Source organism: Notolepis coatsorum, assembly GCF_963971535.1.
Source record: "Notolepis coatsorum genome assembly, chromosome: 3".
Classification (NCBI taxonomy): Eukaryota; Metazoa; Chordata; class Actinopteri; order Aulopiformes; family Paralepididae; genus Notolepis; species Notolepis coatsorum.
The window spans coordinates 157,204,461-157,229,416 of NC_140167.1; the positions used below are offsets into that span (position 1 = coordinate 157,204,461).

The following is a 24,956-nucleotide window of genomic DNA, read 5'->3' on the forward strand; positions in this document are numbered from 1 at the left end:
CCCCAAGGGCGTGAGACCCCTCTACCTATGTTCTGATCTATTCCGTTAACATCCCCCAGATATGAACGAGAATCCGTCGAGACCCAGTAACAGGCGCTCGGAAGAGGAAAAAATCCCCCATCCCAGTTGCCCTATAAAAACGCTGTTTTAATAACGAGCAACCAAGGCGTACTAGCCTCCTGCATGATTCTTATCAGAAACACCCTGAGCCAGCACTATGTACGCGTCGAGACCCAAACACATCAATGGATAGTCTAACCAGACACCAGACATTAGTCCTTCAAGTCGCCTGGGAGAACGACAAGAAGTTTGTCGTGCTTCATATTCTTCACTCTTTATATTATTAAAAAGAAAGAAACACCGACTGACATGAATCCCACGTGACGTGGCCGAGGGTAAAAATTGTTTACATTCTTACATCCCGCCACCCTCACCACAGAGAGGAGACGGGAATCCTCAGAGAGACTTCCCACGTGAGCCATAGATTGAAAAGTCACGGTAACATTGAGTCATGTGACCAACAGACTCAAGTCACACGTATATCGAGCGTAGTAGAACAGTAAAGTCGCTTTCACATATAGTTTTGGTGGACTCGGTGCGGTTCTGGGGGTGAAGTTGCAACATTGTTGCATTCTTCATTTGGTTCGCCTGCGTTCACATAGAAATCTGTGAGGCGGACCGAGACCTTCTGAACAATGTCACGCGGTCGAAAAGGGCGCTCGGCTATTGGACAGTGGAAATGTGTGTGTGGCGCGAGCCTGTGTGTGCGCGCGCGTGTGTGTGTCTGTGTGTGGACTGTCTGCGAGCCCTCCAGATCAGCGGAGCGAGTTTTGACATGGCATTGATCCATTGTTCTATTGAAGCACATTACCACCATCCTCTCGCTAAACAACTTGTAGACCACAGTGTTTTTATGAGAGCCCACAAGTAGCTGTTTTATTAATAATATAATAAGCCGCGTTTTTTCTTCCTTCTTCCCAAGATGCACAGATATATAGATATATAGATAGATATATAGAGAGATAGATGCAGTGTGCTTGTTTTGCAGTGAATGAATGCTGCGAGCAGTGGTAATAATAATCACTTCCTATATTTGGTTCGCGTTTGGTCCGCTGAAGCCGAACCGAGACCTACGTTTTCAGCCGGACCAGAGTTCGCCTGTTTGGTCCGCGAACCGAGTTCGACACGCATTCACACAAACTCGAAAAACCGGACTATCGAATTCTGGTCCGAAAGTCCGGACCAAACAGCCCCTGTGTGAAAGCGACCTAAGTTCCTACGCTCTGCCCCGACAACTTGACAATAACAGACACTACATACGGGTCTGAAAAAACTCACGGAAGCCGTCGTCCAATAGAAACGTGACTAGTGACGTTTGCTATGACGGGGGGAAACCCAGGACTCAACCGCCTGTGATAGGTGCAGAGTCAGGGAAACCCTCCCCCCCCCCCCCCCGTGCCAAGCTGCCTAACAGCTTGGCCCTGACCGAATGAAAAGAGAGTCCCTATAAACCCCCTGACCAATCAGAAGAGGGAAGGAGGGGTTTATCCAGTACCCCCTCGCAAGCCCAACCCTTGCATACGACAACAACAAACAGCCATATGATACCTTAAGTAGCCAATATGCTAATGAACAGCGCAAAGCTAATTCAATGCACGCTAGCCACAGACACATCTGTGAACAGGGTTTATAACAAGGCCAAGTTATGTATGTGTGAACCCGACACCCGTATCCATGTTGTAAGACACAGAAAATCTGATAGAGAGAGAGAGCGGCATGAGCCGCGGTACTTTTTCATACAAGCATTACTGCAGACCAACACAATAGTGTTGCGGCTCAATATCACTGTTTAAGCAACAGAGCACACAACTAACCTCTACCTTTATGTGAAGATTCAGGTCGAGGCAGAAAAAACCTTTTTCAACCAAGTGTAAGCTGCAGGCCTTGCTTAAGCTCTAACATGAATGTAGCGTCTAGCCCTCCTATCAAACCCATACTAGCGAAAGATTCACACGTCGTATCCCCATTATATGTTTGGTGAATAAACACACAGTTTGTAACAAAAAATACAGTCCCTCCTATTAGGAGGGACTCTTTATTTTCTAAACAAATCTTATTTGGGCCGGGAAGGGAACAGGGGGGGACCACAGAGGGAAAAAGTTAACTTTTTTTCAGCGACGCCTGCCACGAGCCGCTCGGGACTTGCCACCCCGGGGAGCCCCGGAGGGACGGTAAACGATCGGAGGTTGGTCATGACGATCCCTACCGTCACCTCCGGGCGTAGATGGGCCGGCTGCAGTGGCGGAGGCGCCTTCTCTCCTCCTGGCCTTCTTTGCCGAAGGTCCAGCAGTGGCGGTGGTAGCAGCGGCGGCTACGGCGGTGGAACCCCGACGACGAGCCTGCCGTCTGACTCCACCGGCGACATCGGGTGGGGGGAAATGAGGCTGGAGCACGGAATGCTCCTCCTGCATCTCCCTGCAGGTTGAGGTCATCAGCTGCAGTGCCGACCCAAAAAGTCCAGCATCGGAGCGGGGTGCCGTCAGAAGTGGAGTCCTCTTCTTCTCCGGCACACGCGCCTGCTCCAGCCAAAGGTGGCACTGGATTAGAGTGGCCAGGGCACGTACTTTCCCAGTGGCTATGGCCTGCGGCCGGATCAGATGCAGGATGGCTCCTGCCGACTGGGCGAGCTGATCATGTTGCAAATCAGTCAGCTCCGTACCGCCCGTCAGTATCCCGGACATGAATCTCGGCAGCTGCGCGATGTTAGAAGTGGCAGCCAGAGATTGCGTCGTGGAGATAAATGACTGGTCACTCCAAAAAGCCAACCGCCTCGCCGATTTCCCTTGGGGAACCGGCTTCCGTAACGGCTCCCACACCACCTCAGGACAAAGGAGCGCCGTCATCGGCCTATCAAGCCGAGGCACGCCCTCCTTCATGCCTTCTACCAAACCCACCACCCTCGTGACTTGCATGTAGGCGGGGGTAAGGCCCATGATGTGGGAGACCACCTGTCCCTGACGGACGTAGGCCTCCATTGAGGGGAAAAATGGACAGACAACGTCCACCTCTCTCACCGGACGGCATTGCCATAGATGACCTATGAGATCGTCAGGAATAGGAACAGGCAGTGGCTGCGGCAGCGGCACGCCGTTTGCGACTGCCGCCGCCGCCATGAGCTCGGGGAACAAAGCACGCAGTTCCCCCTGCATACTTTCCCCCACCGAGCTCGCGTCCCTCACATGCAGCAGACTACTGGTTAAAGAGCCACATTCTGATGTGGCTGATAGCAGGGCATCCCGCCGCCGAGTCAGAGGTTCTAACCCAACATCTGCGTACGAGGAATCCCAAGGAGACATCTCACCCCCCTCCAGTGTTACCTGGACGGGCGGGGGACATGTCTCCACCGGGGCTTCGAACAAGAACCCGTCCGCTTCTACCATGTAGTCCTCTGTTTCCATCGGCCATGGAGAATCAGACGCATCCTCATCCGGCTCCAGCAACTCACCAAAACCAGGCTGTTCGCGTCTACAAGCCACCATCTTGCGACGGGAGCGAGCCAACGCAAAAAGTTTGCGTCTCAAATCCCCCGCAACCAGAGGAGCCGGCCGCCCAACAGTGGACGACTCCCCGGAGGCAGAGGAACCAGAGCCGGAACCAGGCCATCGCACAGGAGACGGCGCTGGTGCACCAGCTCCTTGGAGAGGCAAACTATCCATCGGACGCCTACTGGGCGTGGCTGCCGACCACGAAAGAGGCCTCAACCCCGCTCCAAGACGCACGACAGAGCAGGCAATGGAGAACCGCTGGTGAAGGGTGACGTTGCTAGCGCGACCCTCCGAGGTAAACATTATGACTTAGCTTTTTTCTTTTTAAATATATGAGAGAAGAAAAAAGCAAGAAAAAATGTAAACATGTATCAACTTTCTTTGACTAAACAACCTTGTCAAGTGTGGGTATATACCAAGGCACTTCCTTGTGGTGAATGTGAAGAAGGAGGCGAGTAGGTGACCACACACCTGCTTATGAAGGTAAGCGGATAGGGGTGTGGCCAGACGGATGTCGGTATGTAAAGGTACATTGTGGAGTTTTTTATTCAGTGCTGGGCACAAAGTGAGGTTAGTGCAGAATGACGCTGAGCGGAAACCAGTATGAAATAGAACAGCACAGTAAAGAGGCGTGTTCCATTAGCAGTGTGGTAAACAGCACAGTAAAGAGCCGTGTGCCATTAGCAGTATGGTAAACAGCACAGTAAAGAGCCGTGTTCCATTAGCAGTATGGTAAGCAGCACAGTAGCAGTGAGCTCTGCAGCGTGTTGCTCCTCTCAGCCTCCGAGCCCAGAAGGAGCGGCTCTACATGTGGTGCCAGCTGGTCCCGAGGCAGGAGGCAGTATCTGACCAGAAGGGGAAGGATGGATAATAGAAGCTGATCCAGGAAGTGAACCTAACCTAACATAACTGTTGTGAAGGGCCAGATTAAACCGAATATATATATTTATTTATATATATATATTTAATTGTATTTGTATATTCTCTAATATTCCCTGATATCCCTTGTATATTCCTTGGACAATATGCATTGAATATCCATTCTAGCTTACGGAACATCCCATAATAGTCTCCATTCTACTATTGGTCGAGACCTTGGTGCCAGGCTGCCATACCCCCCAGACCCAGTTCAAACGTACCGCTCAACATGTACGAACAAGTCCTAGTTCCGCGTAGGAATCTGGCTACCGCACCACTAATGGTACTATTTGTTCATAGTGCGTATATATACTGCGCTACTAAAGTAGGACTTCCTTTTTAGTCCAGTTTCTTACCCTCCAATAGAGTGACAGACGTAAAGCCTCCCCGCGACGCCACGTGTGGGAGTAAGGCCAAGTTCGGCCTACCATCGGTATTGAGACATCGTGTATATTAATATTTGAATAGTCATATTTGGCACTATATCGTCGAGTTGGACGTAGTCTATTAAGCTAATAATAGTCTATTCATATGTAGTGCTTCGTGCGGTGAGAATACTATCGTAGTCAGTACCCCCATAGTTTCGGGTAGACCTGGCTGCTTATCCAGGGTAGCCGACCCCATGTGAGGCTGCACCCGAGGAGCCCCAGAGCCGACGAGCGAGTGGACCTGCATACCGGATTATTCTACCGACGACAGCCCGCCTTCCCAGGCACGGATTATGCTTTGTATACAGTGATTATTCTATGGATAAAGACCAACACTGCCGTGTGTTGGAAACCCCCCCCCCGGAGAGGACGACAGGTGAGGAGACGCTCTACACGACGAGGTCACTTCACGTCTCTCCATCGTGGACCGGAGGAAGCCGGCCCACAGAGAGTCCAACTGCTTTCATCTGTGGATCGAGGATCGCTGAGGCACCGAGCCGCACAACCGTGGGTTCTCCCAGGATACCCTCGGCCAGACGGATACAGCCAGACTCTACCCCCCCCCCCCCTTCTCCAGTTGTCTTACAAGCGACCGGAATTCCCCCCTAGTGTATCCAGTTCTATAATCATTAAAGTATCATCGCTATTATTCCTTAAATATTCCAGGTTGTATATTTACCGCCTGCGCCACCAGAGATTGGACGTTCTCTATTGATATACCAACGAATACTCATTTGCCATAAAAGTGCATCCTATTTCAAATCATAAATGTAATTAAGTGATTGCTCTACATACCTTTTGCTATGTATTAATTATTATTAAACGCAGACTTTCGACTTGGTACATTTGTGTTGGATCGTTTCATCTACGTGGGAGTGTTTACCATAATTATTTATGCCTAGTACTGGGTGGCCAGAGTCTAAAGTACAAGAGGTAGTGGTAGTAAGTATCATATCTAACAATACAGTCAGGGAATTGTACCCCTCAGTTACAATTGGTCCTTCGAGCCGGATGGGTAATTAGTGTAATATTAATATAGTGTTATTAATATTGAAATGGCCTATGATGAACACTCCACGAAACGATCCTCCTAACCAACACCTGCAGCGCGAACGACGGCTCCCTCAGTACTTAGAGGCTTACGCTGTCAGTCAACAACCTAGTCTTCTACTAACAGTAAACGCGGTAAAACTAGAAAGTAAAAGTATGTCTAACCCCAACGCCCAGACTACCCCGACCATAGAGGCCCCTACGGGTTCTAATGTAACTGACCAAGCTCACGGTGGGGACCAGTGGGAACCAGACATGACTTCACACCCCGCCAGTACTGAAGAAGTAGTCCCCGATGAGTCCCGGGAGGAATACAACGCTACCGAGAGAGAACTCGGCACGGAAGAAGACGGGGAGAGCACCGTGGAGATAGAGCTCCAAGGCTCCGCAAGGAGTACCCCGAGGGAAGGCTCCCCTATACAACCGCCTTCTCCCAGCGAGGCAGAGAGGACCCTACAGCAGGCCTTCCTCATCAGCCTGAACGCCGCTGCTGAACGCGACCGACTGCAGATCCAGCAGCGGAGCGAAGAAGAGCATATACGTCTAGAAATAAGACGCATTCAGATGGAAGAGAATGTGGCCCGAGACCGAGCAGACAGCCAGCGAGCAGCTGCTGGTGCTCTACGGGACGCAGAGCGCGACAGACAGCAAGCGCAACTAATAGAACAGCTGGTCAGACGGACAACACCCTCTCCCTCCGCCAGAGGCTCCAGGAACTCGTCTAGACACACCTCCAGGGCGACATCCCCTAGCCGAGTAAACAACCCTGAACTTGACCAACAGACGAGGTCTATACCCCCCACAGACCACCTCCCCCCACCGGTCCAAGCGAGACCTAGCAACCGGGAAGGAGCAGCATATCCTGTGGAGAGGCTAAACCAGAGACTACAAGCACTGGATGACCTAACTGAAGACGAAGAGGAAGAGGAGGAGAACCGCGCCCGACGACAGCACAGTACTCTACCGGACCAGGAGGTCCGGTACAGCCCAGGCTATACTCCCGCGGAGCTGCGCTACAGACCCCCGACTCTATACACGGGTGAGCACGACGCACGACCCGCACCGAGGAACAGCACCTGGACAAGCGGGCCATGGTACACTGCCGGTACCAGCCCATACCAAGGAGCGGGAGGAGACTCGCCTAGGAGGCCTCTCCCCCAACGCTCGCCGATGTATCCACAGTCAGCGTCATACATTGGCACGCCTATGGTACCCGACTTCACCCAAGAGAACCGGGCCCAGTATACAGAACTCCGCATGTGTCTGGAGACCATGTTGGTGGATGTATTGGATGAACGCCATAAATACGCCATCCTACTGAAGCACTTAAAGGTACCCCGCGCACATAATATAGCGCTCGCCTACGCGACTTCCACCACCCCATACACAGCAGCGCTGGTAGCATTGGACCAGAGGTATGGGCGCATATGGGATTACGTGATCCAGGAGATCCGACACATCGACCGCTTACCCCCAGCAATAGACAATCGAGCACTGGACGACCTGTCCATCAGAGTGCAGTCCCTGGTAGGGATGTTGGGAGCGCAGAGAGAGAAGGGGAGGCATGAACTTTACGCCAACTCAAATGTGGAAAGGATCTTGGAGAAGCTGCCGCCCGCTCGACAGGAGCGTTTTAGGCGGCAGAGAGACCACCGAGACCCGAATGGCCCCGAACCGAACCTCCTCGATCTAGCAGACTTCCTGGCGAGAGAAGTCAGCAGCCTACGGCTAGATACATTCGGACGGAGCACCCCTGGCTCCAGAGAAGGAACCAGACGACTAAATGATGGAAGAAGATCGGTGACTGTGATGCACCAATCGGAGTCAGTACCGAGCAGCAGGAGCCACAGTACCCCCTCCAGAACGGAGAAGTGGAAGATAGTGTGCCCCTACTGTGAGAAAGAACACTGGCTAGCGCAATGTGACTCCTTCCCCAAGCTGAACGCGGAGGAAGCAAGTCAATGGATAAAGTCCAACAAGCGCTGTTTTCGCTGTGCGCGCTCACACATGGCAGCCGAATGCCGCTTAAAGAAAAGGTGCACCAAGTGCGATGGAGCCCATCTGGACATACTTCACGACAGTAACAGACGGCGCCCTTCACCCGCACCATCCAGCAGCAAAGCGAGCGTCATGTACATCGATCCCGCCAGCAGCAGTGGAGCCCGAGTACTCCTAAAAGTAGTGCGTGTGACACTAAGCTACCAGAATAAAGTCCTGGACACTTACGCCGTCCTCGATGACGGGTCAGAGAAGACCCTTCTGCTCGCCTCCGCTGCGGCCCAGCTAGGGCTGCGGGGAAGCGAAACCCAAATGACAATTCGGACAATAAGACGAGATTTGAAGACGATAAAGGGCGAGAATGTCTCATTCTCTATCGCAGCAAGCGGCCAGCCTGAGCGACGGTACCAGATTACAGACGCTTTCACCAGCCAAGAAATAGGACTGTCGCGGTACACATACCCCGTCGCCAAGCTGATGGAGAAATATGCACATCTGCGCAAGTTACCGATCCCGCTCATAGACAATGCTATGCCGACCCTGTTGATAGGCTCCGACCATGCAGACCTCATTGTCCCGATAGACCGGGTTCATACCGGACCCCGAGGCTGTCCTGCAGCAGTCGAGACCCGTTTGGGATGGACTCTCCAAGGCCCGCTCGCCAAATCTCTCAACCGAAGTACAGCCACTAGATGTCTCCACTCCCGAGTCACAGAGGGAGAAACCGCACTCCTGCAACACGTAGAGCGGCTATGGACCTTGGAACAAATGCCCTTTAAGAACGGAAAGAAAGACATTCGCTCTAAAGATGACATTTACGCCATTCACCTCCTCGAGACAGGGACCAAGAGAGTCCCGGTCAACGGCGTGTTGAGATACGCCACGCCACTCCTGCGGCGAGAAGGAATGCCTACTTTCCACGCCAAGACAGACGCCACAGAACGGTACCTGCTGAACACGGAGCGGCGCTTAGCCAAGAACCCCGCCCAAGAGAGTGTATACCGCGCTGAGATTGAGAAGCTCATCACAGCGGGACACGTCACAAAGATGGACATTAAAGAGGCTGACCAGACCACTGAATCGTGGTACGTGCCTCACCACAAGGTCCATCACAACGGTAAAGACCGCATAGTATTTAACTGCAGCTACCAGATCGGATCCCAAAATCTGAATAAAGAGTTACTGCCCGGTCCCACACTCGGCCCCTCCCTACTCGGCGTTCTACTCCGCTTCCGCCAGGAAAAGGTGGCCATCAGCGGGGACATTAAAGGAATGTTCCTGCAGGTGAGATTAGTAGAGGAGGACAAGCCCCTGTTACGGTTCCTATGGAGAGAGAAGCCAGGAGATGAGCACCCAGCCATCTACCAATGGGAAGTCCTCCCCTTCGGAACGACGTGCAGCCCCTGCTGTGCTACATTTGCACTACAGAAACATGTAGCAGAGGACCCAGCAGCGGACGAAGAGGTCCGACACAGCGTAAAGAACAGCTTCTACGTAGACAACTGTCTACAAAGCCTTTCAACCCAGGAAGAAGCCGAGGCTCTCCTGATTAAACTCCGCGCCTCATTGATCAAAGGCGGCTTTGATCTCAGGCAGTGGGCCAGCAGCGATCCGCAAGTACTGCGCAGCCTCTCCTCCGAGGACAAGGCAGCCAGCAGCGAGACCTGGATGGCTACAATCCCGGGAGAAGCCCAGGAGATGACCCTGGGATTGGTGTGGCGATTCAAAACAGATTCGCTTCACTACAGACACCAGCCCCTGACTACGGAGCAGGGAAGGCCGGCGGCGGCGCCGACCACCAGACGGAGTGTGTACACAACACTCGCCCGACAATATGACCCGCTAGGATGTATTCTACCGTACACCACCAGGGCAAAAATGATTGTACGAGCATTGTGGGACAAGGACCAGGGCTGGGACGACCCCATTCCCGCACACCTTAGATCCACCTGGAGAGAGTGGGAGATGGAGCTCCACTCACTCCCAGGCGTTAATATGCGCCGAAGCTACTTCCCACCCACGGTGAGGCCAGAGACATGTAAAATGGACTTACACGTCTTCAGTGACGCCTCAGAGGTCGCATACGGATCAGTAGCCTACTTGCGGGCCCAAGAAGAGGGGGGAGAGATCTACACAGCATTTGTCCTCGCCCGCTCGAGAATAGCCCCACGCAAGCAACAATCTATCCCACGTCTAGAGCTCTGCGCAGCCCTAGCCGGAGCGCACCTAGCCACGCTCATCCAACGTGAGCTCACCATACCGGTGTCTAGAACAATCCTGTGGTCAGATTCCACGACAGTACTCGCCTGGATCAAATCGGACTCATGCAAGTACAAAGTCTTCGTGGGAGTCAGAGTCACCGAGATTCAAGACTTAACCGAAGAGTTAACCGGAGAAACAGAGTGGCGCTACGTTGATACAAAACAGAACCCAGCTGACGTCATCACCCGGGGAATGCCCCTAGATGACCTCACCCGTCGCAATGTCTACAGTGACGGCCCAGCATTCCTAAAGCTCCCGGAAGGAGAGTGGCCCACGCCTATCCCGAGGGAAGCAAGTCAAGAGGAGGCTGAGAATAAGAAACCTATGTTCTGTGGATTGAGCACTGTTATCTCCGCAGACCCCAACATAGATGATTGCACTACCATAGAGAGTGCACAACAAAGGACATTCCTACTGCACTACCTACCGTCTCTACAGACCCGCCAGAAGTGGGTAAAGGAGAGAGACACTTTGACAGAAGGAACAGTCGTCATGATTATTGATCAATCACTGCCCAGAGCTATGTGGCCGGCCGGCCGCGTAAGCAAAGTGATCACCGGTGCCGACGGCAAGGTCCGAGCAGCTGAAGTGCTTGTCCAGGGTCGCACTTACACCCGTCCCGTGGCGAGGCTCATAGAACTGCCCCGACTCCCAGACACAATCGATGATGACCATGACCCTATAACCCTATGACTTTGTGAAGTTGACTGACCCCTACAGCAAACCCTTATGTGTAAATAGACAACGCGATTAATCTGTCTCTGCTTAACTGATTAGGTCTGGGACCAATCAGGGGGTGGCTGTTGTGAAGGGCCAGATTAAACCGAATATATATATTTATTTATATATATATATTTAATTGTATTTGTATATTCTCTAATATTCCCTGATATCCCTTGTATATTCCTTGGACAATATGCATTGAATATCCATTCTAGCCTACTGAACATCCCATAATAGTCTCCATTCTACTATTGGTCGAGACCTTGGTGCCAGGCTGCCATACCCCCCAGACCCAGTTCAAACGTACCGCTCAACATGTACGAACAAGTCCTAGTTCCGCGTAGGAATCTGGCTACCGCACCACTAATGGTACTATTTGTTCATAGTGCGTATATATACTGCGCTACTAAAGTAGGACTTCCTTTTTAGTCCAGTTTCTTACCCTCCAATAGAGTGACAGACGTAAAGCCTCCCCGCGACGCCACGTGTGGGAGTAAGGCCAAGTTCGGCCTACCATCGGTATTGAGACATCGTGTATATTAATATTTGAATAGTCATATTTGGCACTATATCATCGAGTTGGACGTAGTCTATTAAGCTAATAATAGTCTATTCATATGTAGTGCTTCGTGCGGTGAGAATACTATCGTAGTCAGTACCCCCATCGTTTCGGGTAGAACTGGCTGCTTATCCAGGGTGGCCGACCCCATGTGAGGCTGCACCCGAGGAGCCCCAGAGCCGACGAGCGAGTGGACCTGCATACCGGATTATTCTACCGACGACAGCCCGCCTTCCCAGGCACGGATTATGCTTTGTATACAGTGATTATTCTATGGATAAAGACCAACACTGCCGTGTGTTGGAAACCCCCCCCCCGGAGAGGACGACAGGTGAGGAGACGCTCTACACGACGAGGTCACTTCACGTCTCTCCATCGTGGACCGGAGGAAGCCGGCCCACAGAGAGTCCAACTGCTTTCATCTGTGGATCGAGGATCGCTGAGGCACCGAGCCGCACAACCGTGGGTTCTCCCAGGATACCCTCGGCCAGACGGATACAGCCAGACTCTACCCCCCCCCCCTTCTCCAGTTGTCTTACAAGCGACCGGAATTCCCCCCTAGTGTATCCAGTTCTATAATCATTAAAGTATCATCGCTATTATTCCTTAAATATTCCAGGTTGTATATTTACCGCCTGCGCCACCAGAGATTGGACGTTCTCTATTGATATACCAACGAATACTCATTTGCCATAAAAGTGCATCCTATTTCAAATCATAAATGTAATTAAGTGATTGCTCTACATACCTTTTGCTATGTATTAATTATTATTAAACGCAGACTTTCGACTTGGTACATTTGTGTTGGATCGTTTCATCTACGTGGGAGTGTTTACCATAATTATTTATGCCTAGTACTGGGTGGCCAGAGTCTAAAGTACAAGAGGTAGTGGTAGTAAGTATCATATCTAACAATACAGTCAGGGAATTGTACCCCTCAGTTACAATAACCCTAACCTAACATAACATAACCTAACATAACCCTAACCTAACCTAACCTAACATAACCCTAACCTAACCTAACCTAACCTAACCTAACCTAACATAACATAATCCTAACCGAACCTAACCTAATCTAACATAACCCTAACCTACAGTAACATTACCTAACCTGATATAACCTAACCTAACCCTAACCTAACCTACAGTAACATTACCTAACCTAACCTAACCCTAACCTAACCTACAGTAACGTAACCTAATCTAACCTAACCCTAAACTAACCTAACCTAACCCTAAACTAATCAAACCTAACCCTAACCTAATCTAATCTAACCTAACCCTAAACGAATCTAACCTAACCCTAAACTAATCTAACCTAACCCTAACCTAATTTAACCTAATCTAATCTAACCTAACCTAACCTAATCTAAACTAATATAACCTAACCTTAAACTAACATAACCCTAACCTAACCGAACCGAACCGAGCCTAACCCAGGAACAGTCTTAGTCACATTGGCATATAACTATTTTAAAGGTGCTATGATAATATTTTTACGTAATATTTTATATTATTAATATAATTAATAATAAGACAGCCACAGAGCTTTTAGAAAGGTGCAGAATAAGGGCGCGGATCCACCTGCCTCATATTTCTTGGTGCAAGCGTCTTTTTTCAATGTATACCAATGGGGAGGGAGCGTATGCGGCCGCACGGCCGCCTATAAGGAAATGCGCTGCAGTCGGCTTCTTTTTTCAGCGCCTTTCAGCTTTTTTGTGCGCCCGCACACAGCGTTTAAAGTTGAAACTTTCTGAACTTTACAGAGCGATGCGCTGGGCGCATATTCAGACAAAGGCTTGCGCTGCGTTTTTTAAACTATTGATTAACTCAATCAGCGCCAGAGGTCGCTGTTTACCGTGTGGTAAGAAGGCCACGCTTTAAAGAATAGGAATACATGGCAGTGTTTGCAGGGCTCAAACTATATTAAATATCATATTTATGGATATAATACTATTGCCCATTTGACATTGAGTATCTATCGTTCAATTTGTGAAAAAAAAAAAATGCATCCATACTTTCACGTTTTATACCGTGGTGAATACGAGTATAGTTTTAGAGTAATCCTGTCTAATACCAGAAAACGACGCTATGCAGCGCTTAGTGGATTTCACTCAAAACCGTGCCGTTTCTCGCCTGTATCAACAATCAATCTGAAATCAATGCTATATTATCGGTATTATGTTTCATCATGAATGCATGAAAGGGTGGGGGGTCGTTTTTCCATGCTTTGATCGCCACCAACGGAATATGCTACACACACACATTACACACATACGGTCGGATCGCTGTGAATGGATTCTTGGATCACCACAATATTGATACCATATAGCCCTTACCTTGACTAGGATGTACTCCAAAAAGAATATTCCAATTATCTGATCGCCATTCCAAGTATTGATGTCGATCGTGTTGCCAACATAATCCACCAAAGAACATGAACCAGGAGTGCTTGATTCTCCTCAATCCATGCGTTATAAACGCTTGTCCTGCCCGACAAGGAAAACCCGGACCGGACTTTTTAGATCAACGCACAGCCCAAGCCAGAAAGTTTCCAAGGATGTGCAATACCGGCCGCAAGGCGGCAGGCGGCAGTATTGGATGTTTGCGATCTCAGACTCATTCCCAATGTTAACCCATTCTCTGCCGGGTTTATATCCATCCTAAACCATCCTCTGCCAGCGCTATTTGTCTATGGAGATGTTCACCTTCTTTGCAGGGCTATAACTTTTAAAATTGTATTGCTAAATTGACATTACTATGGCCCATTCAACATCAATTATCTATCGTTCAGGATGTAGGAACGTTTTACTTTTTCATTCACACATTCATACTAAAATACCGTCTAGAGTATAAATATGTTTTTATCGTTTTCTGCTGTATTTCATAGAATGTGAGATGCATATATTAGATGATCAAATTCAGTTTGATACCGATCAACGTTATATAAAAAATTTCAACTGTACATGGTCCTAAACGTCATGACTGGTCATCTGCGGGTGAACGGAGGGGGGGGGGGGGGGAGGCGTTTATAATTCAATGACCGACGTTAAATGATTCATGTAGTATGAGTGATATATTGATCTCATTGGCAGATTACGCATGGCGGAGAATGACGTGTTAACACGTCATCGGCGGAGAATGGGTTAACACAGTCTCCCTCGATGGATTATGAATGGGAATATCAAATAAAAGAAATAACGATAGAAAACCTGACTTTTCTCGGGTTTGGCGCTCAACCGTCTGCGAGTTAACCCGACTTTATTTATGAGTCGCATCCAATGAGTTAATGAATTTATCATTGAACAATTTTCTGTGGCTCCAAAATGAATGTTGTTGTTTACATGTTGTGTGCATGTATCCCCTTCCTACTTCCCATTCCCCATGTGGAATGCACCTGATTGGATAAATGACATGCTGGTGCTCTAGTGCAACATCTAGTGGCTGAATGTCATCTGTAGCACCTTTAAACTATTATTATTATCTTTTAAATGTTAGCTTGAAATGCATAATTTGAATCCCACGGCACCTGGGTCCACTTCCTGATATTTCCCAGCAGACTCTTTAGGACTGAAGATGTCAAATTCATATTGATATCTGCAATTGATATCTATATTGTGATATAGACAATTTTGGCATTTTAAATGCTTTTTAAGATGAAGATGATAACTGGGAGAAAGTGAGAATCAAAGGAGACATGCAGACATATTGCATAATGCCATCGCTATAGCAGGTAGATTTTAACTCTGCTCAGTCCTTCCTCTCTACAGGACTGAGCAGTAGTTATAGATCGTATAGCTTTACGCTCTGCTCTATTGGAACTATCCCTTTAATCCATTCTAATACTGAACAACTTTCACATGTACACACCCCTATTCACCTCCGCCTGGCCACACCCACATCCGCTCCTATATAAGCGGGGTCGTGGCCACACCATCACCTCCTTTCCTACTTTCACCACCGAAAGTGTCTGTATACACCACTTTAAGCTTAGTGTCAAAGTAGTTTGTGAGGGATGCGCGAGAAGAGGAGCTGCGTTGACATTGTATCTTTGTTTTCTCTCTCACTATTTTTCGAGAAAATAAAGCGATAATGTCTTCACCACCGGAGAGTCTAAAAGATGATGATCATTCTGACCTCCACCGGCGCTTCGCATTGGGGCGCGCGTCGCTGAGCAATCCCCGCCGGCGTTGTCTCCGGCTCTGCAGCTAGAATCTTTTCGTTGCCCCTTATAGCGGCGTGGAGGGGGTTCTAGTTTGATGACCCACAATAACATAGACTCCTCCTCAGTGAAGTAGTAGCTTTGTTTTCCTGGGGCCGTGATTCCGAGTCTGCGGTTAGATTCCCCGGGTCTCTGTGTATACACGCAGGTATGTTTCTGAGTTTTCTTTGTGGGTTAAGGGAACAACCGCCTCCTGTTAAACTAAACATAGGGGGGTGGTTGGTTCTCCGGTGTGTTGGTAGCAGAGTCGACTCTCGGGTTGAGGCCGGGCTTGACCCCGTCTGCCCGAGAGTATGCCCCCGCATCTTTCATGACGTCTGCCAATTGTGTCAGCCTCTTCTTTGAACCTCGACCCTGCTGGATTGGGGGGTCGGGTTTGTGGAGGTTATGACATGGTGCACAGCATACCGAACACCCCTTCCGCCGGGATACTGTTCTCACAGTAGATCCCTTAGGCGCCTGTCTAGTCCGCAGTGCTTCAGGCACAGGTTGAGTTCTGCTCTTGGGGCCTGTTGCCTGGATTGAGGGATCAACCTCCTTGGGGGTTGTCTCCCTGGCACGCCGACTGGCCCCGCAGTGTTGTGGGGGAGTAGCCTCTTGTAGAGTGCTTCAGAGCGGCGTGCCGAGGGGGGAAGGGCCTGCTCTTGATTTGGGCCCTGTCCGATACACTGGCGATGTGGGGGGTGGTGTCACCAGTGACCGTCTGGTGGGGTCCCGATGCTACGGCCTCGTTGACCTCGCCAGGCCCCCTTTTTTCGGGGGGTCCTGGCCCTCAGGTTGTCCTAGGGCTGGGACCTCCTCCACGCTCCGCTGCTGCGGCCTTGCCACGGGGTTGGGTTCTTAACCTTCGACCCCATGATGTTGGGGGCTGTGACGGAGGTGTTTTGCGTCCCGTCCGTTCCCTGGTGGCATGTGGGATGCGCGCCTGAGTGGTCGTGGGTCCTTCTGAATGGTCTGCTCACCCTGTGTGTTTGAGGTGCTAAACCCTCTTCGTACAGTCGGATCCGATTCCCTCCCGTCCTCCACTAGGGGGGTCCAGGGGGCTCGGGTCCTCCCCGGTTCTGATGGTTGTGGGGGGCCTCAGCAGGTCGAGCTTTTCACTCTGCTCAGCTCGTGTTTTCCATAAAGAGCAGAGCGTAAAGCTATACGATCTATAATGTAAGGTTATCCTATAACCCTAGTTATATGAGTATAGCGAGCGCTCTGCTCTGACTCACTGAGGACCCCGTGGTCTTCGCCTTCGGTGGTGAAAGACTTGGGAAGGAGCTGATGGTGTGGCCACAACCCGCTTATATAGAGGAGCGGATGTGGGTGTGGCCAGGCGGATGGGTGTGTGCATATGGAGAAAATTATTCATTATTAGAGTAGATAAAGGGATAGTTCCATAAAGAGCAGAGCGCTCGCTATATTCATATAACTAGGGTTATAGGATAACCTTACGTTTTCCCAGATTATAACTGAAATATATTCCTGTGTAAAGAAAATATTAAATAGAAGCTACCATGACCTGTAATCCTTTTTACATCTTTACTTGTAGCAGAAAGCTGATCGTACAGAGAACTATACATTGTAATATTAGATTAGATTCAAATGTATTGTCATCATACAGCACAAGTACTGTACTGTACAATGACAAAGAAGTTTAGCATCCAACCAGAGTGCAAATGTAACAGTAAAGTACAATAGTAATATACAATGTACAGGTGATTAAACTGGGTATACAATATATACATTAGTACTACATTTACATTTACATTTACATTTAGTCATTATGCCCGCTCTTAACTGGGAGATATTTTGCATCTTATAAGTTCCTTGCAAGCCACACTGTGCGACACAAATTGAATAATCTTGGGTACGACCATCAATCTGATGCATGTACACTGTGCGATGAGAATCGTAGGCTACGACGCAGACTACGTAGCGTCATAATAAAGCGTAGCATCATCATAAAGCGTTATCCTGTGTGTCATCAGTGTGCGTCAACCTGGGCCCCGTTCCCCGTACCTGGTTCAACTAAGTCGATCAAGATGTCATTATCCAGATTCAGTTAACCCGATGTTTGAAGCCGGGATTTTCCTGTTCCTCGAAGGTGGATTCAGTCTCGTTAACTCAAGCCAGACTTGAGACCCAGGATAAGTGCGCGTGCCCGCCTCAGCCGAGAAGGCAGCAAGTGTCGAGAGCAGAGATCCTGATTCTCTAACGGCATTGATTGATTAATTGATTTAAAACTTTAGTAACATATTGCAGTACGGCTCAATCGCCTCGCAGACAAGTTAAATGCGTTATCTATAGGCTAATTTTAAGTCCCTCATTACCTCAATCAATCAGATTATATTTCTTTAAACTTGCCTGCTGGATTGAATAATCAAATGAGATCTTGCTAGCGAAAATAATTAGTTAAACTGTTATACAAAATAACGATACGGCTCTCTTCCCATTGATTGATGTATAGTCGATCTTTTACTTATCTCTACTGTGGTGTAACGGGTTCTTCTTTTGACTTTCACGCAGACGACCGGGGTTCGAAACCTAGTCTTCCCCTTCTTTTTGCGATGTAGGAATAATTCAATTTCGTGCACGTTGAGAGCTATATAAAGAATGACATCCTCAATGCATGTAGATTTATAATATTTTAACTTGAAACTAGGCTACTTTGGCGTATAATCATTAATATTATATTCCAAAAAATTATATTGGAAACACGGGGTTTCGAACACCGGTCGCTGGGTTGCCAGGATTGAGCACTACCGCTGTGCCACTGTGCCAGATGGGATAAATTCATTGTTTATACATTAATGAACGAGACAAGATCCACAATCCACGCATAGACACTTCAATTTTATGCTTGAATGAAACACAATCCAGGCGCTCCATTAAACATCCACAGCGGAGAATATGAAAGGAATCAGAGCCAAACGAGCGATAGGTTTCAATCATTAAAAATATCCCCGCGGGATTCACATTTGCAATGCTGCGCGTTGTTAGAATAACCACATAATGTGTACATCGCACCGAGCGAGCGCCACGGTATATATAACGTGCATTATTTAGGACAAAGTGAATTTAGTATCAGCATTTTGGGTCTATTTTACATTTCAAAAGCCCCCTCTGGAAGAATGGAGCACAAAAACGTAATTCAGAATGGTATAAAGCAGATCCTAGACTGTGGGAATAATTTCAGGAAACGCGCTGTCACTTTCTTTGCGGGGGCGTGGCTGTGCTTCATCCGGCTAACTTGAACTTAAACCCTGCTTTCGACCAGGCTCAAACTTTTGGATCTGTTGTCATGGTGATTTGGACAATCCAGGTACGGGGAGCCGGAAAGTCCGGCTTAAGTCAGACTTAACCGAAAGTTATCCGGCTAACTCAGTTATCCAGGTACGGGGAACGGGGCCCTGACGAGTTGTAAACAAGACGGTCGTGATACGAAGAAGAAGCAGACTGTGAACATGCCAATGTCCAGGAAGCGAACACTTGCCATAGTGGCTTTTATGTGCCTAGAGAGGCCGGCTATATTTAGAAAGAGAACAAAGTCGTGGCTAGGGAAAAGAGGCCAACTGGGAATGCCAGTCCTGCAAATGGAACTTGAGGTAAGTAACGTTATTAACGTCAGCATGCTAACGCTACATGTGTCGTAGCCTCCTAATGAATGTTGAGCTTGTTATCACTGCTAGCTTGTGTTGTTCCCAATGCACTCATTAATGTCTGCCTGTTGTACTTCTAGATACTAACGTCAGCATGCTAACGCTACATGTGTCGTACCCTCCTAATGAATGTTGAGCTTGTTTACCTCACTGCTAGCTTGTGTTGTTCTCAATGCACTCATTAAAGTCTGCCTGTTGTACTTCTAGACAGATGATCAAAGTGGATTCAGAAGTCTACTCCGCATGGATGTGGAACAGTTCGATCATCTGCTACAGCTGGTGGCTCCTTATATCTCCAAAGCAGACACCCAGATGAGGAGAGCGATCACTGCCAGAGAGAGACTGTCCATCACACTGCGATACTTAGCAACAGGTAATAATCAGGGGTTGTAGTGGAGGGTAAACCCAAGTGAACTCAGGCTACAGTGTATCCGCGGTGATCAGAATGTAACTATAGAATGTGTCAGTCTAATAGTTCTGATATGCTGCATACATAAATGATATTCTACAATCATTCTCCATGCTGACAGGAGAGTCGTTCACTTCCCTGAGCGTCCAGTACCGTATTGGACAGAGCACTGTTGGTGTGATTGTCAAGGAGACATGCAAGGTGTTGCACCAGGTCCTGAAGAAGGATCACCTGACGGTAAGATCCATTTAGAAGCAGCTAGAATGTAACATATGGGACAATCATACCTAGATCAGATAAATATTGATAGATTCATGTCACTGTTCTGATGCAGTCTGTCTGTCTGTTTGTGTAGACACCGACTACAGAGGCTGAGTGGAGAGCAGTGGCCAGTGGCTTCCAGGAGAATTGGCAATTCCCTCACTGTCTCGGAGCCATAGATGGAAAACACATCACCATCCGCCCACCAGGCAACAGTGGGAGCACCTTCAGGAACTACAAGTCTCGTTTCTCTGTGGTCCTGATGGCTGTTGTAGACGCCAATTATCGTTTCCTCTATGCGAATATTGGAACCCAGGGCAGAGTGTCTGATGGAGGTGTTTATGCCCACTGTGACCTGAAAAAGGCATTGGACAGCAACCAGTTAAATGTCCCGCCAGCCCAAAGTCTGCCAGGTACAGATGTAGTCACCCCTTTCATGTTCATTGCAGACGAGGCTTTTCCGCTCCACACACACCTGATGAAGCCATACCCCTTCAGACAGCTTGACCATGACCAGCGTGTCTACAACTACAGACTGTCAAGAGCGAGGCGTGTTGTAGAGAATGCGTTTGGCATACTTGCCAACAAATGGCGAGTCTTTCTCACCATCATTCCCCTAGAACCAGATACAGTGTCCCAGATAACCCTGGCTGCTCTCTCCCTGCACAACTACCTACGAGCCACAGACACCTACATCCCCCCTGCTCTGGTCGACACGGAGGATGAGGACCACCACATCATCCCTGGGAGCTGGCGCAGTGATGCCGCCCTGGCATCAGTGCCTGCTAGCAGGGATCGGAATGCCAACAGAACTGCAAAGGAGCAGCGGGACACACTGAAACAATACTTTGTCTCACCATCAGGTTCTGTGCACTGGCAGGAAGACATGTTGTAATGTCCTTTTGTACTTTTTTGGTTATAAAGATGGTGTTTGAACACTAGGCCTATACACCATAGCCTAACTGTTGGGCCTAAAATCATTATACATGTCCTAAAAGAAAATAACATATGCCTAGGCCTACTAGTCCTCTGTAGGGCCTATCGAGTTCAAATGTAGGCCTACATGTTAAGCTACGTAAATATCCACACGTTAAATACGATAACCATATAGGTAGGCCTACAGGCTAACCTTGTTGTTCTGTTTTATTTAAAGGCACATAGGGACATGCATGACATACAGGTATATAGTACTGTTACATTTGTGACATATACGATATGCAAATATACACTGTTGATGATATGATATAATGTTAATAGACTAGGTCCCCACAATTAATTAAAATTAATGAGGACCCTGATTCCTGGGAGGAATGGACAACAGGGACAGTGGTCACTAGCTTGCTTGTAGATGTTCTTGGATGGAAGTAAGACTGCTGGACCTTGACCCTGAAGTTCTACAAAATTGAAATATCAATCTAACATGGGTCATTGATAATCCCGATACAAGTTACCAGCAGTAGATTTGGCAGACGCCTTCTCAAGACTATAAACGAATTCTTTTATTTACATATTGCCAGCCTACTTGTACCACAGTACCAGTACCATTCCGTGCTATATTATTTCCATGGTCTAGGAAAGTTCAACATGAGTTACTCTCCCAAAGCCAAAACTGCTGTTTTTCCTGCAGTGGAATGCAGCCCCTGATTGGTACGTGAAATACTCTGCTCTGGCATAACAGTAATGGTGTCTCCCAATTAATCATTTTCCTTGTCTTTATTATAACTGCTTTATTATTAATTTCATTCTATTTCCTTGTTTGTCTGAGAAATGTAAATAAATGAAACTGGAATGGTTTATCAAAGTAATTATTTTTTTATTTGAATATCAAGTGCTTCAAGATATCAAAAAAATTAAGAAATTACAGTATTTCTATACAGTATATACAAATACAGTATATATACGCTCTGCTCCCCCTTTTGATCACAAAAAAAGAATGTAAAATAAGGTGTTTCAGAATGTAAGATAAGGTGCTTCAAGATATCAAAAAAATTAAGAAATTACAGTATATGAACTTACTGTTCACTGCTCAACAGGGGCTAGAAAACTTCAAATAAAGTGCAAAGTATAAGGAAAATAAAACTGTTACTATAAAAAAAAGGGCTTCCTGAGCCCGGCAGCCGCGAACCCCAACCCCGGAGGACCCGGTGTCCGGCACCCCCGCGGGCCAAAGCATCATGCCTCTTTAATGCCTCGACCCGCAGAGACCCCGATCCACGGCTCCCCCCAGTCAGAGCCCACGGCCACCAGACCCAGAAAATATACATCATTAAAATTACAAGAAAAAAAACAAGTGGACAATGGCACTCACTCGCTCTGCTCCCCCTTTTGATCACAAAAAAAGAATGTAAAATAAGGTGTTTCAGAATGTAAGATAAGGTGCTTCAAGATATCAAAAAAATTAAGAAATTACAGTATATGAACTTACTGTTCACTGCTCAACAGGGGCTAGAAAACTTCAAATAAAGTGCAAAGTATAAGGAAAATAAAACTTACTATAAAAAAAAGGGCTTCCTGAGCCCGGCAGCCGCGAACCCCAACCCCGGAGGACCCGGTGTCCGGCACCCCCGCGGGCCAAAGCATCACGCCTCTTTAATGCCTCGACCCGCAGAGACCCCGAACCACGGCCCCCCCCAGTCAGAGCCCACGGCCACCAGACCCAGAAAATATACATCATTAAAATTACAAGAAAAAAAACAAGTGGACAATGGCACTCGCTCGCTCTGCTCCCCCTTTTGATCACAAAAAAAGAATGTAAAATAAGGTGTTTCAGAATGTATGACGGTAACCCCTCCTCATCTCAACTAGACTGTGTTGTGTCTGTGTTCAAATGATTGTAAACACAACATAGTACTGTGATATGCTGATATATATCACATTCTGATATATATTTTTTGTGTAAAATAAATTAAATACATAAAAAAAATACATTCATTAAGATTCGATTGCCAACGTAACGAAATGATGGTCTGAACCTGCGAACGTTCACATCGATCTTCTCTATTCTATTTCGTCCCCTCTGGCCCGTGTCTCTGCGTTTGCTTGGCACAGAGGGGGACGCTCGGATGGTTAATTGCATGGCAGTTGCGGAAGCAGCATGCTCGGTTGCCCCATGCAGCGTTCGGTGACTGGACTCTCCTCGGCTAGAAGGTACAGTTAATGACCCGTCCCCTGAAATGTCCGATGCTTGATGATGTGCGAATGTTAACATCCCATACCGGTCCAATGCTGTCCATCCTCCTCCTCCTCTGCGGTAGACATACAGCACAGTAGTATACTATAATAATACTACTAATAATAATAATAACTTTATTTATATAGCACCATGGATTTCAGCAGCAAACAGCATAAAATGAACATAGGCATACAATTTGCATACAGTTGACAGAATAAAAGCAATGTATAAAGTGCAGACATAAGAATAAGACATAAGAAAGATAATAAAAGTAGTGCAATGTAGAAATTGCAGACATAAGAATAGGCATAAAATAAGTACAATAAGTACAGTGACGCTCGAAAGCATGTGATTTAATAAAAAAAAAATACGAATTTAATCAGATTAATCACTTTATTCAAATTGAGGATTTAGTTTGAGGATATTTTATTAAAAAAAAGATTTAAAATATATTTCTTTTTTGATTTGATTTATTTTTGGATATTTTTATTTTGTAATTAAAAGCGAAGGTTCAGGGCGGCTGGGTGGCGCAGCGGACATTGCACTCGTCACCAACGCAAGAGACACCGGGTTCCACTCCGGCTGTCGGCGTTGCCTCCGGCTTGGGCCAGCCGTCATACTAACTCAATTGGCAGAGTCAACGGGTGGAAGTCGATGGGTGGTAATCTGGACGTTGTGGACAGCGACTCCTACAGGTCGGTTGGGGACGCCTGCACAACAGAGACAGGAAATGGCGGGGGTAGTGTGAGCCTCCCACACGTTACACCTCGCCAATGAGAGTCCGCGCTGGCAGGTGAAAAGATGTGACAGGCTGCCCCCTTGTGTATCAGAGGGGACACGTGATGCAAGGCTTCTATCCTCCCTACAACCGGCCAGTGGGGGACATATGCAAGCAACGTTCAAGACAGGGGAGGGAAGAATTGGCACAGTGGAATTGGGATGGGAGAAAAATAGAAAAAGGGGAGAAAAAGTGGATAAAAAAAAGCGAAGGTTCGAACGTCTGTTCGAAAACCCCTGACGAAGGGCGGCTGGGTGGCGCAGCGGACATTGCGCTTGTCACCAACGCACGAGACACCGGTATCGAATCCGGCTGTCGGCGGACGGCCGGCATACTAACTCAATTTGCAGAGTTAGTGGGTGGGAAGTCGATGGGTGGTAATCTGGACGTTGTAAACAGCGACTCCTACAGGTCGGTTGGGGCGATAAAAAATTAATAAAAACCCTGACGAAGTTCAAAGCCCAAAAACAGGCTTCGCGGACAGTTCTAGTACTCTCTTATACTGCAGGGATCACTCGCTCCGAGATCATTCCACATTCATTCCACACAGACGGTTAAATAATAGATACATAATATACATGTTTTCCCCTGTAATGGGTAAAAAGGCACGCTGACCCTTGACATCGACCTTTAAACCCCCGCAGAGATAACAGACATAACTTGAGGACGAGTGGTGTCCTCTGTGGGGGCGCTCTGACGTCTTCTCCCGTATGTGTTCCAGCGGTGATATCTCGGAGTCACGAGGGCCCCGGGGAGATGGGGAAGGCCGTGAACGTCCCCAAGGAGCAGCAGGAGAAGATGAAGGAGCTCTTCAAGATCAACCAGTTCAACCTGATGGCCAGCGACATGGTGGCGCTCAACAGGAGTCTTCCTGACGTCAGGCTGGACGGGTGAGTGAGCCTTTCACTGCTGACCTCTGTACGCTGTGTGTGTCGCATAACACATCTGTGCTTGCATGTATGTGTGCAAACACACACACATACA

The 24,956-nt window shown here is 48.1% G+C and overlaps 1 protein-coding gene across 1 annotated transcript in view; it reads left to right on the forward strand.

Moving 5' to 3' along the window:
• Positions 1 to 24,956, forward strand: part of galnt13 (polypeptide N-acetylgalactosaminyltransferase 13) — a gene marked incomplete at both ends in the record, with an annotated part of 244,921 nt that overhangs the window by 28,826 nt on the left and 191,139 nt on the right. Inside the window, 1 exon segment of the mRNA XM_084310931.1 lies at positions 24,694 to 24,862. Within this exon segment, the coding sequence (XP_084167057.1) occupies positions 24,694 to 24,862 (169 nt within the window).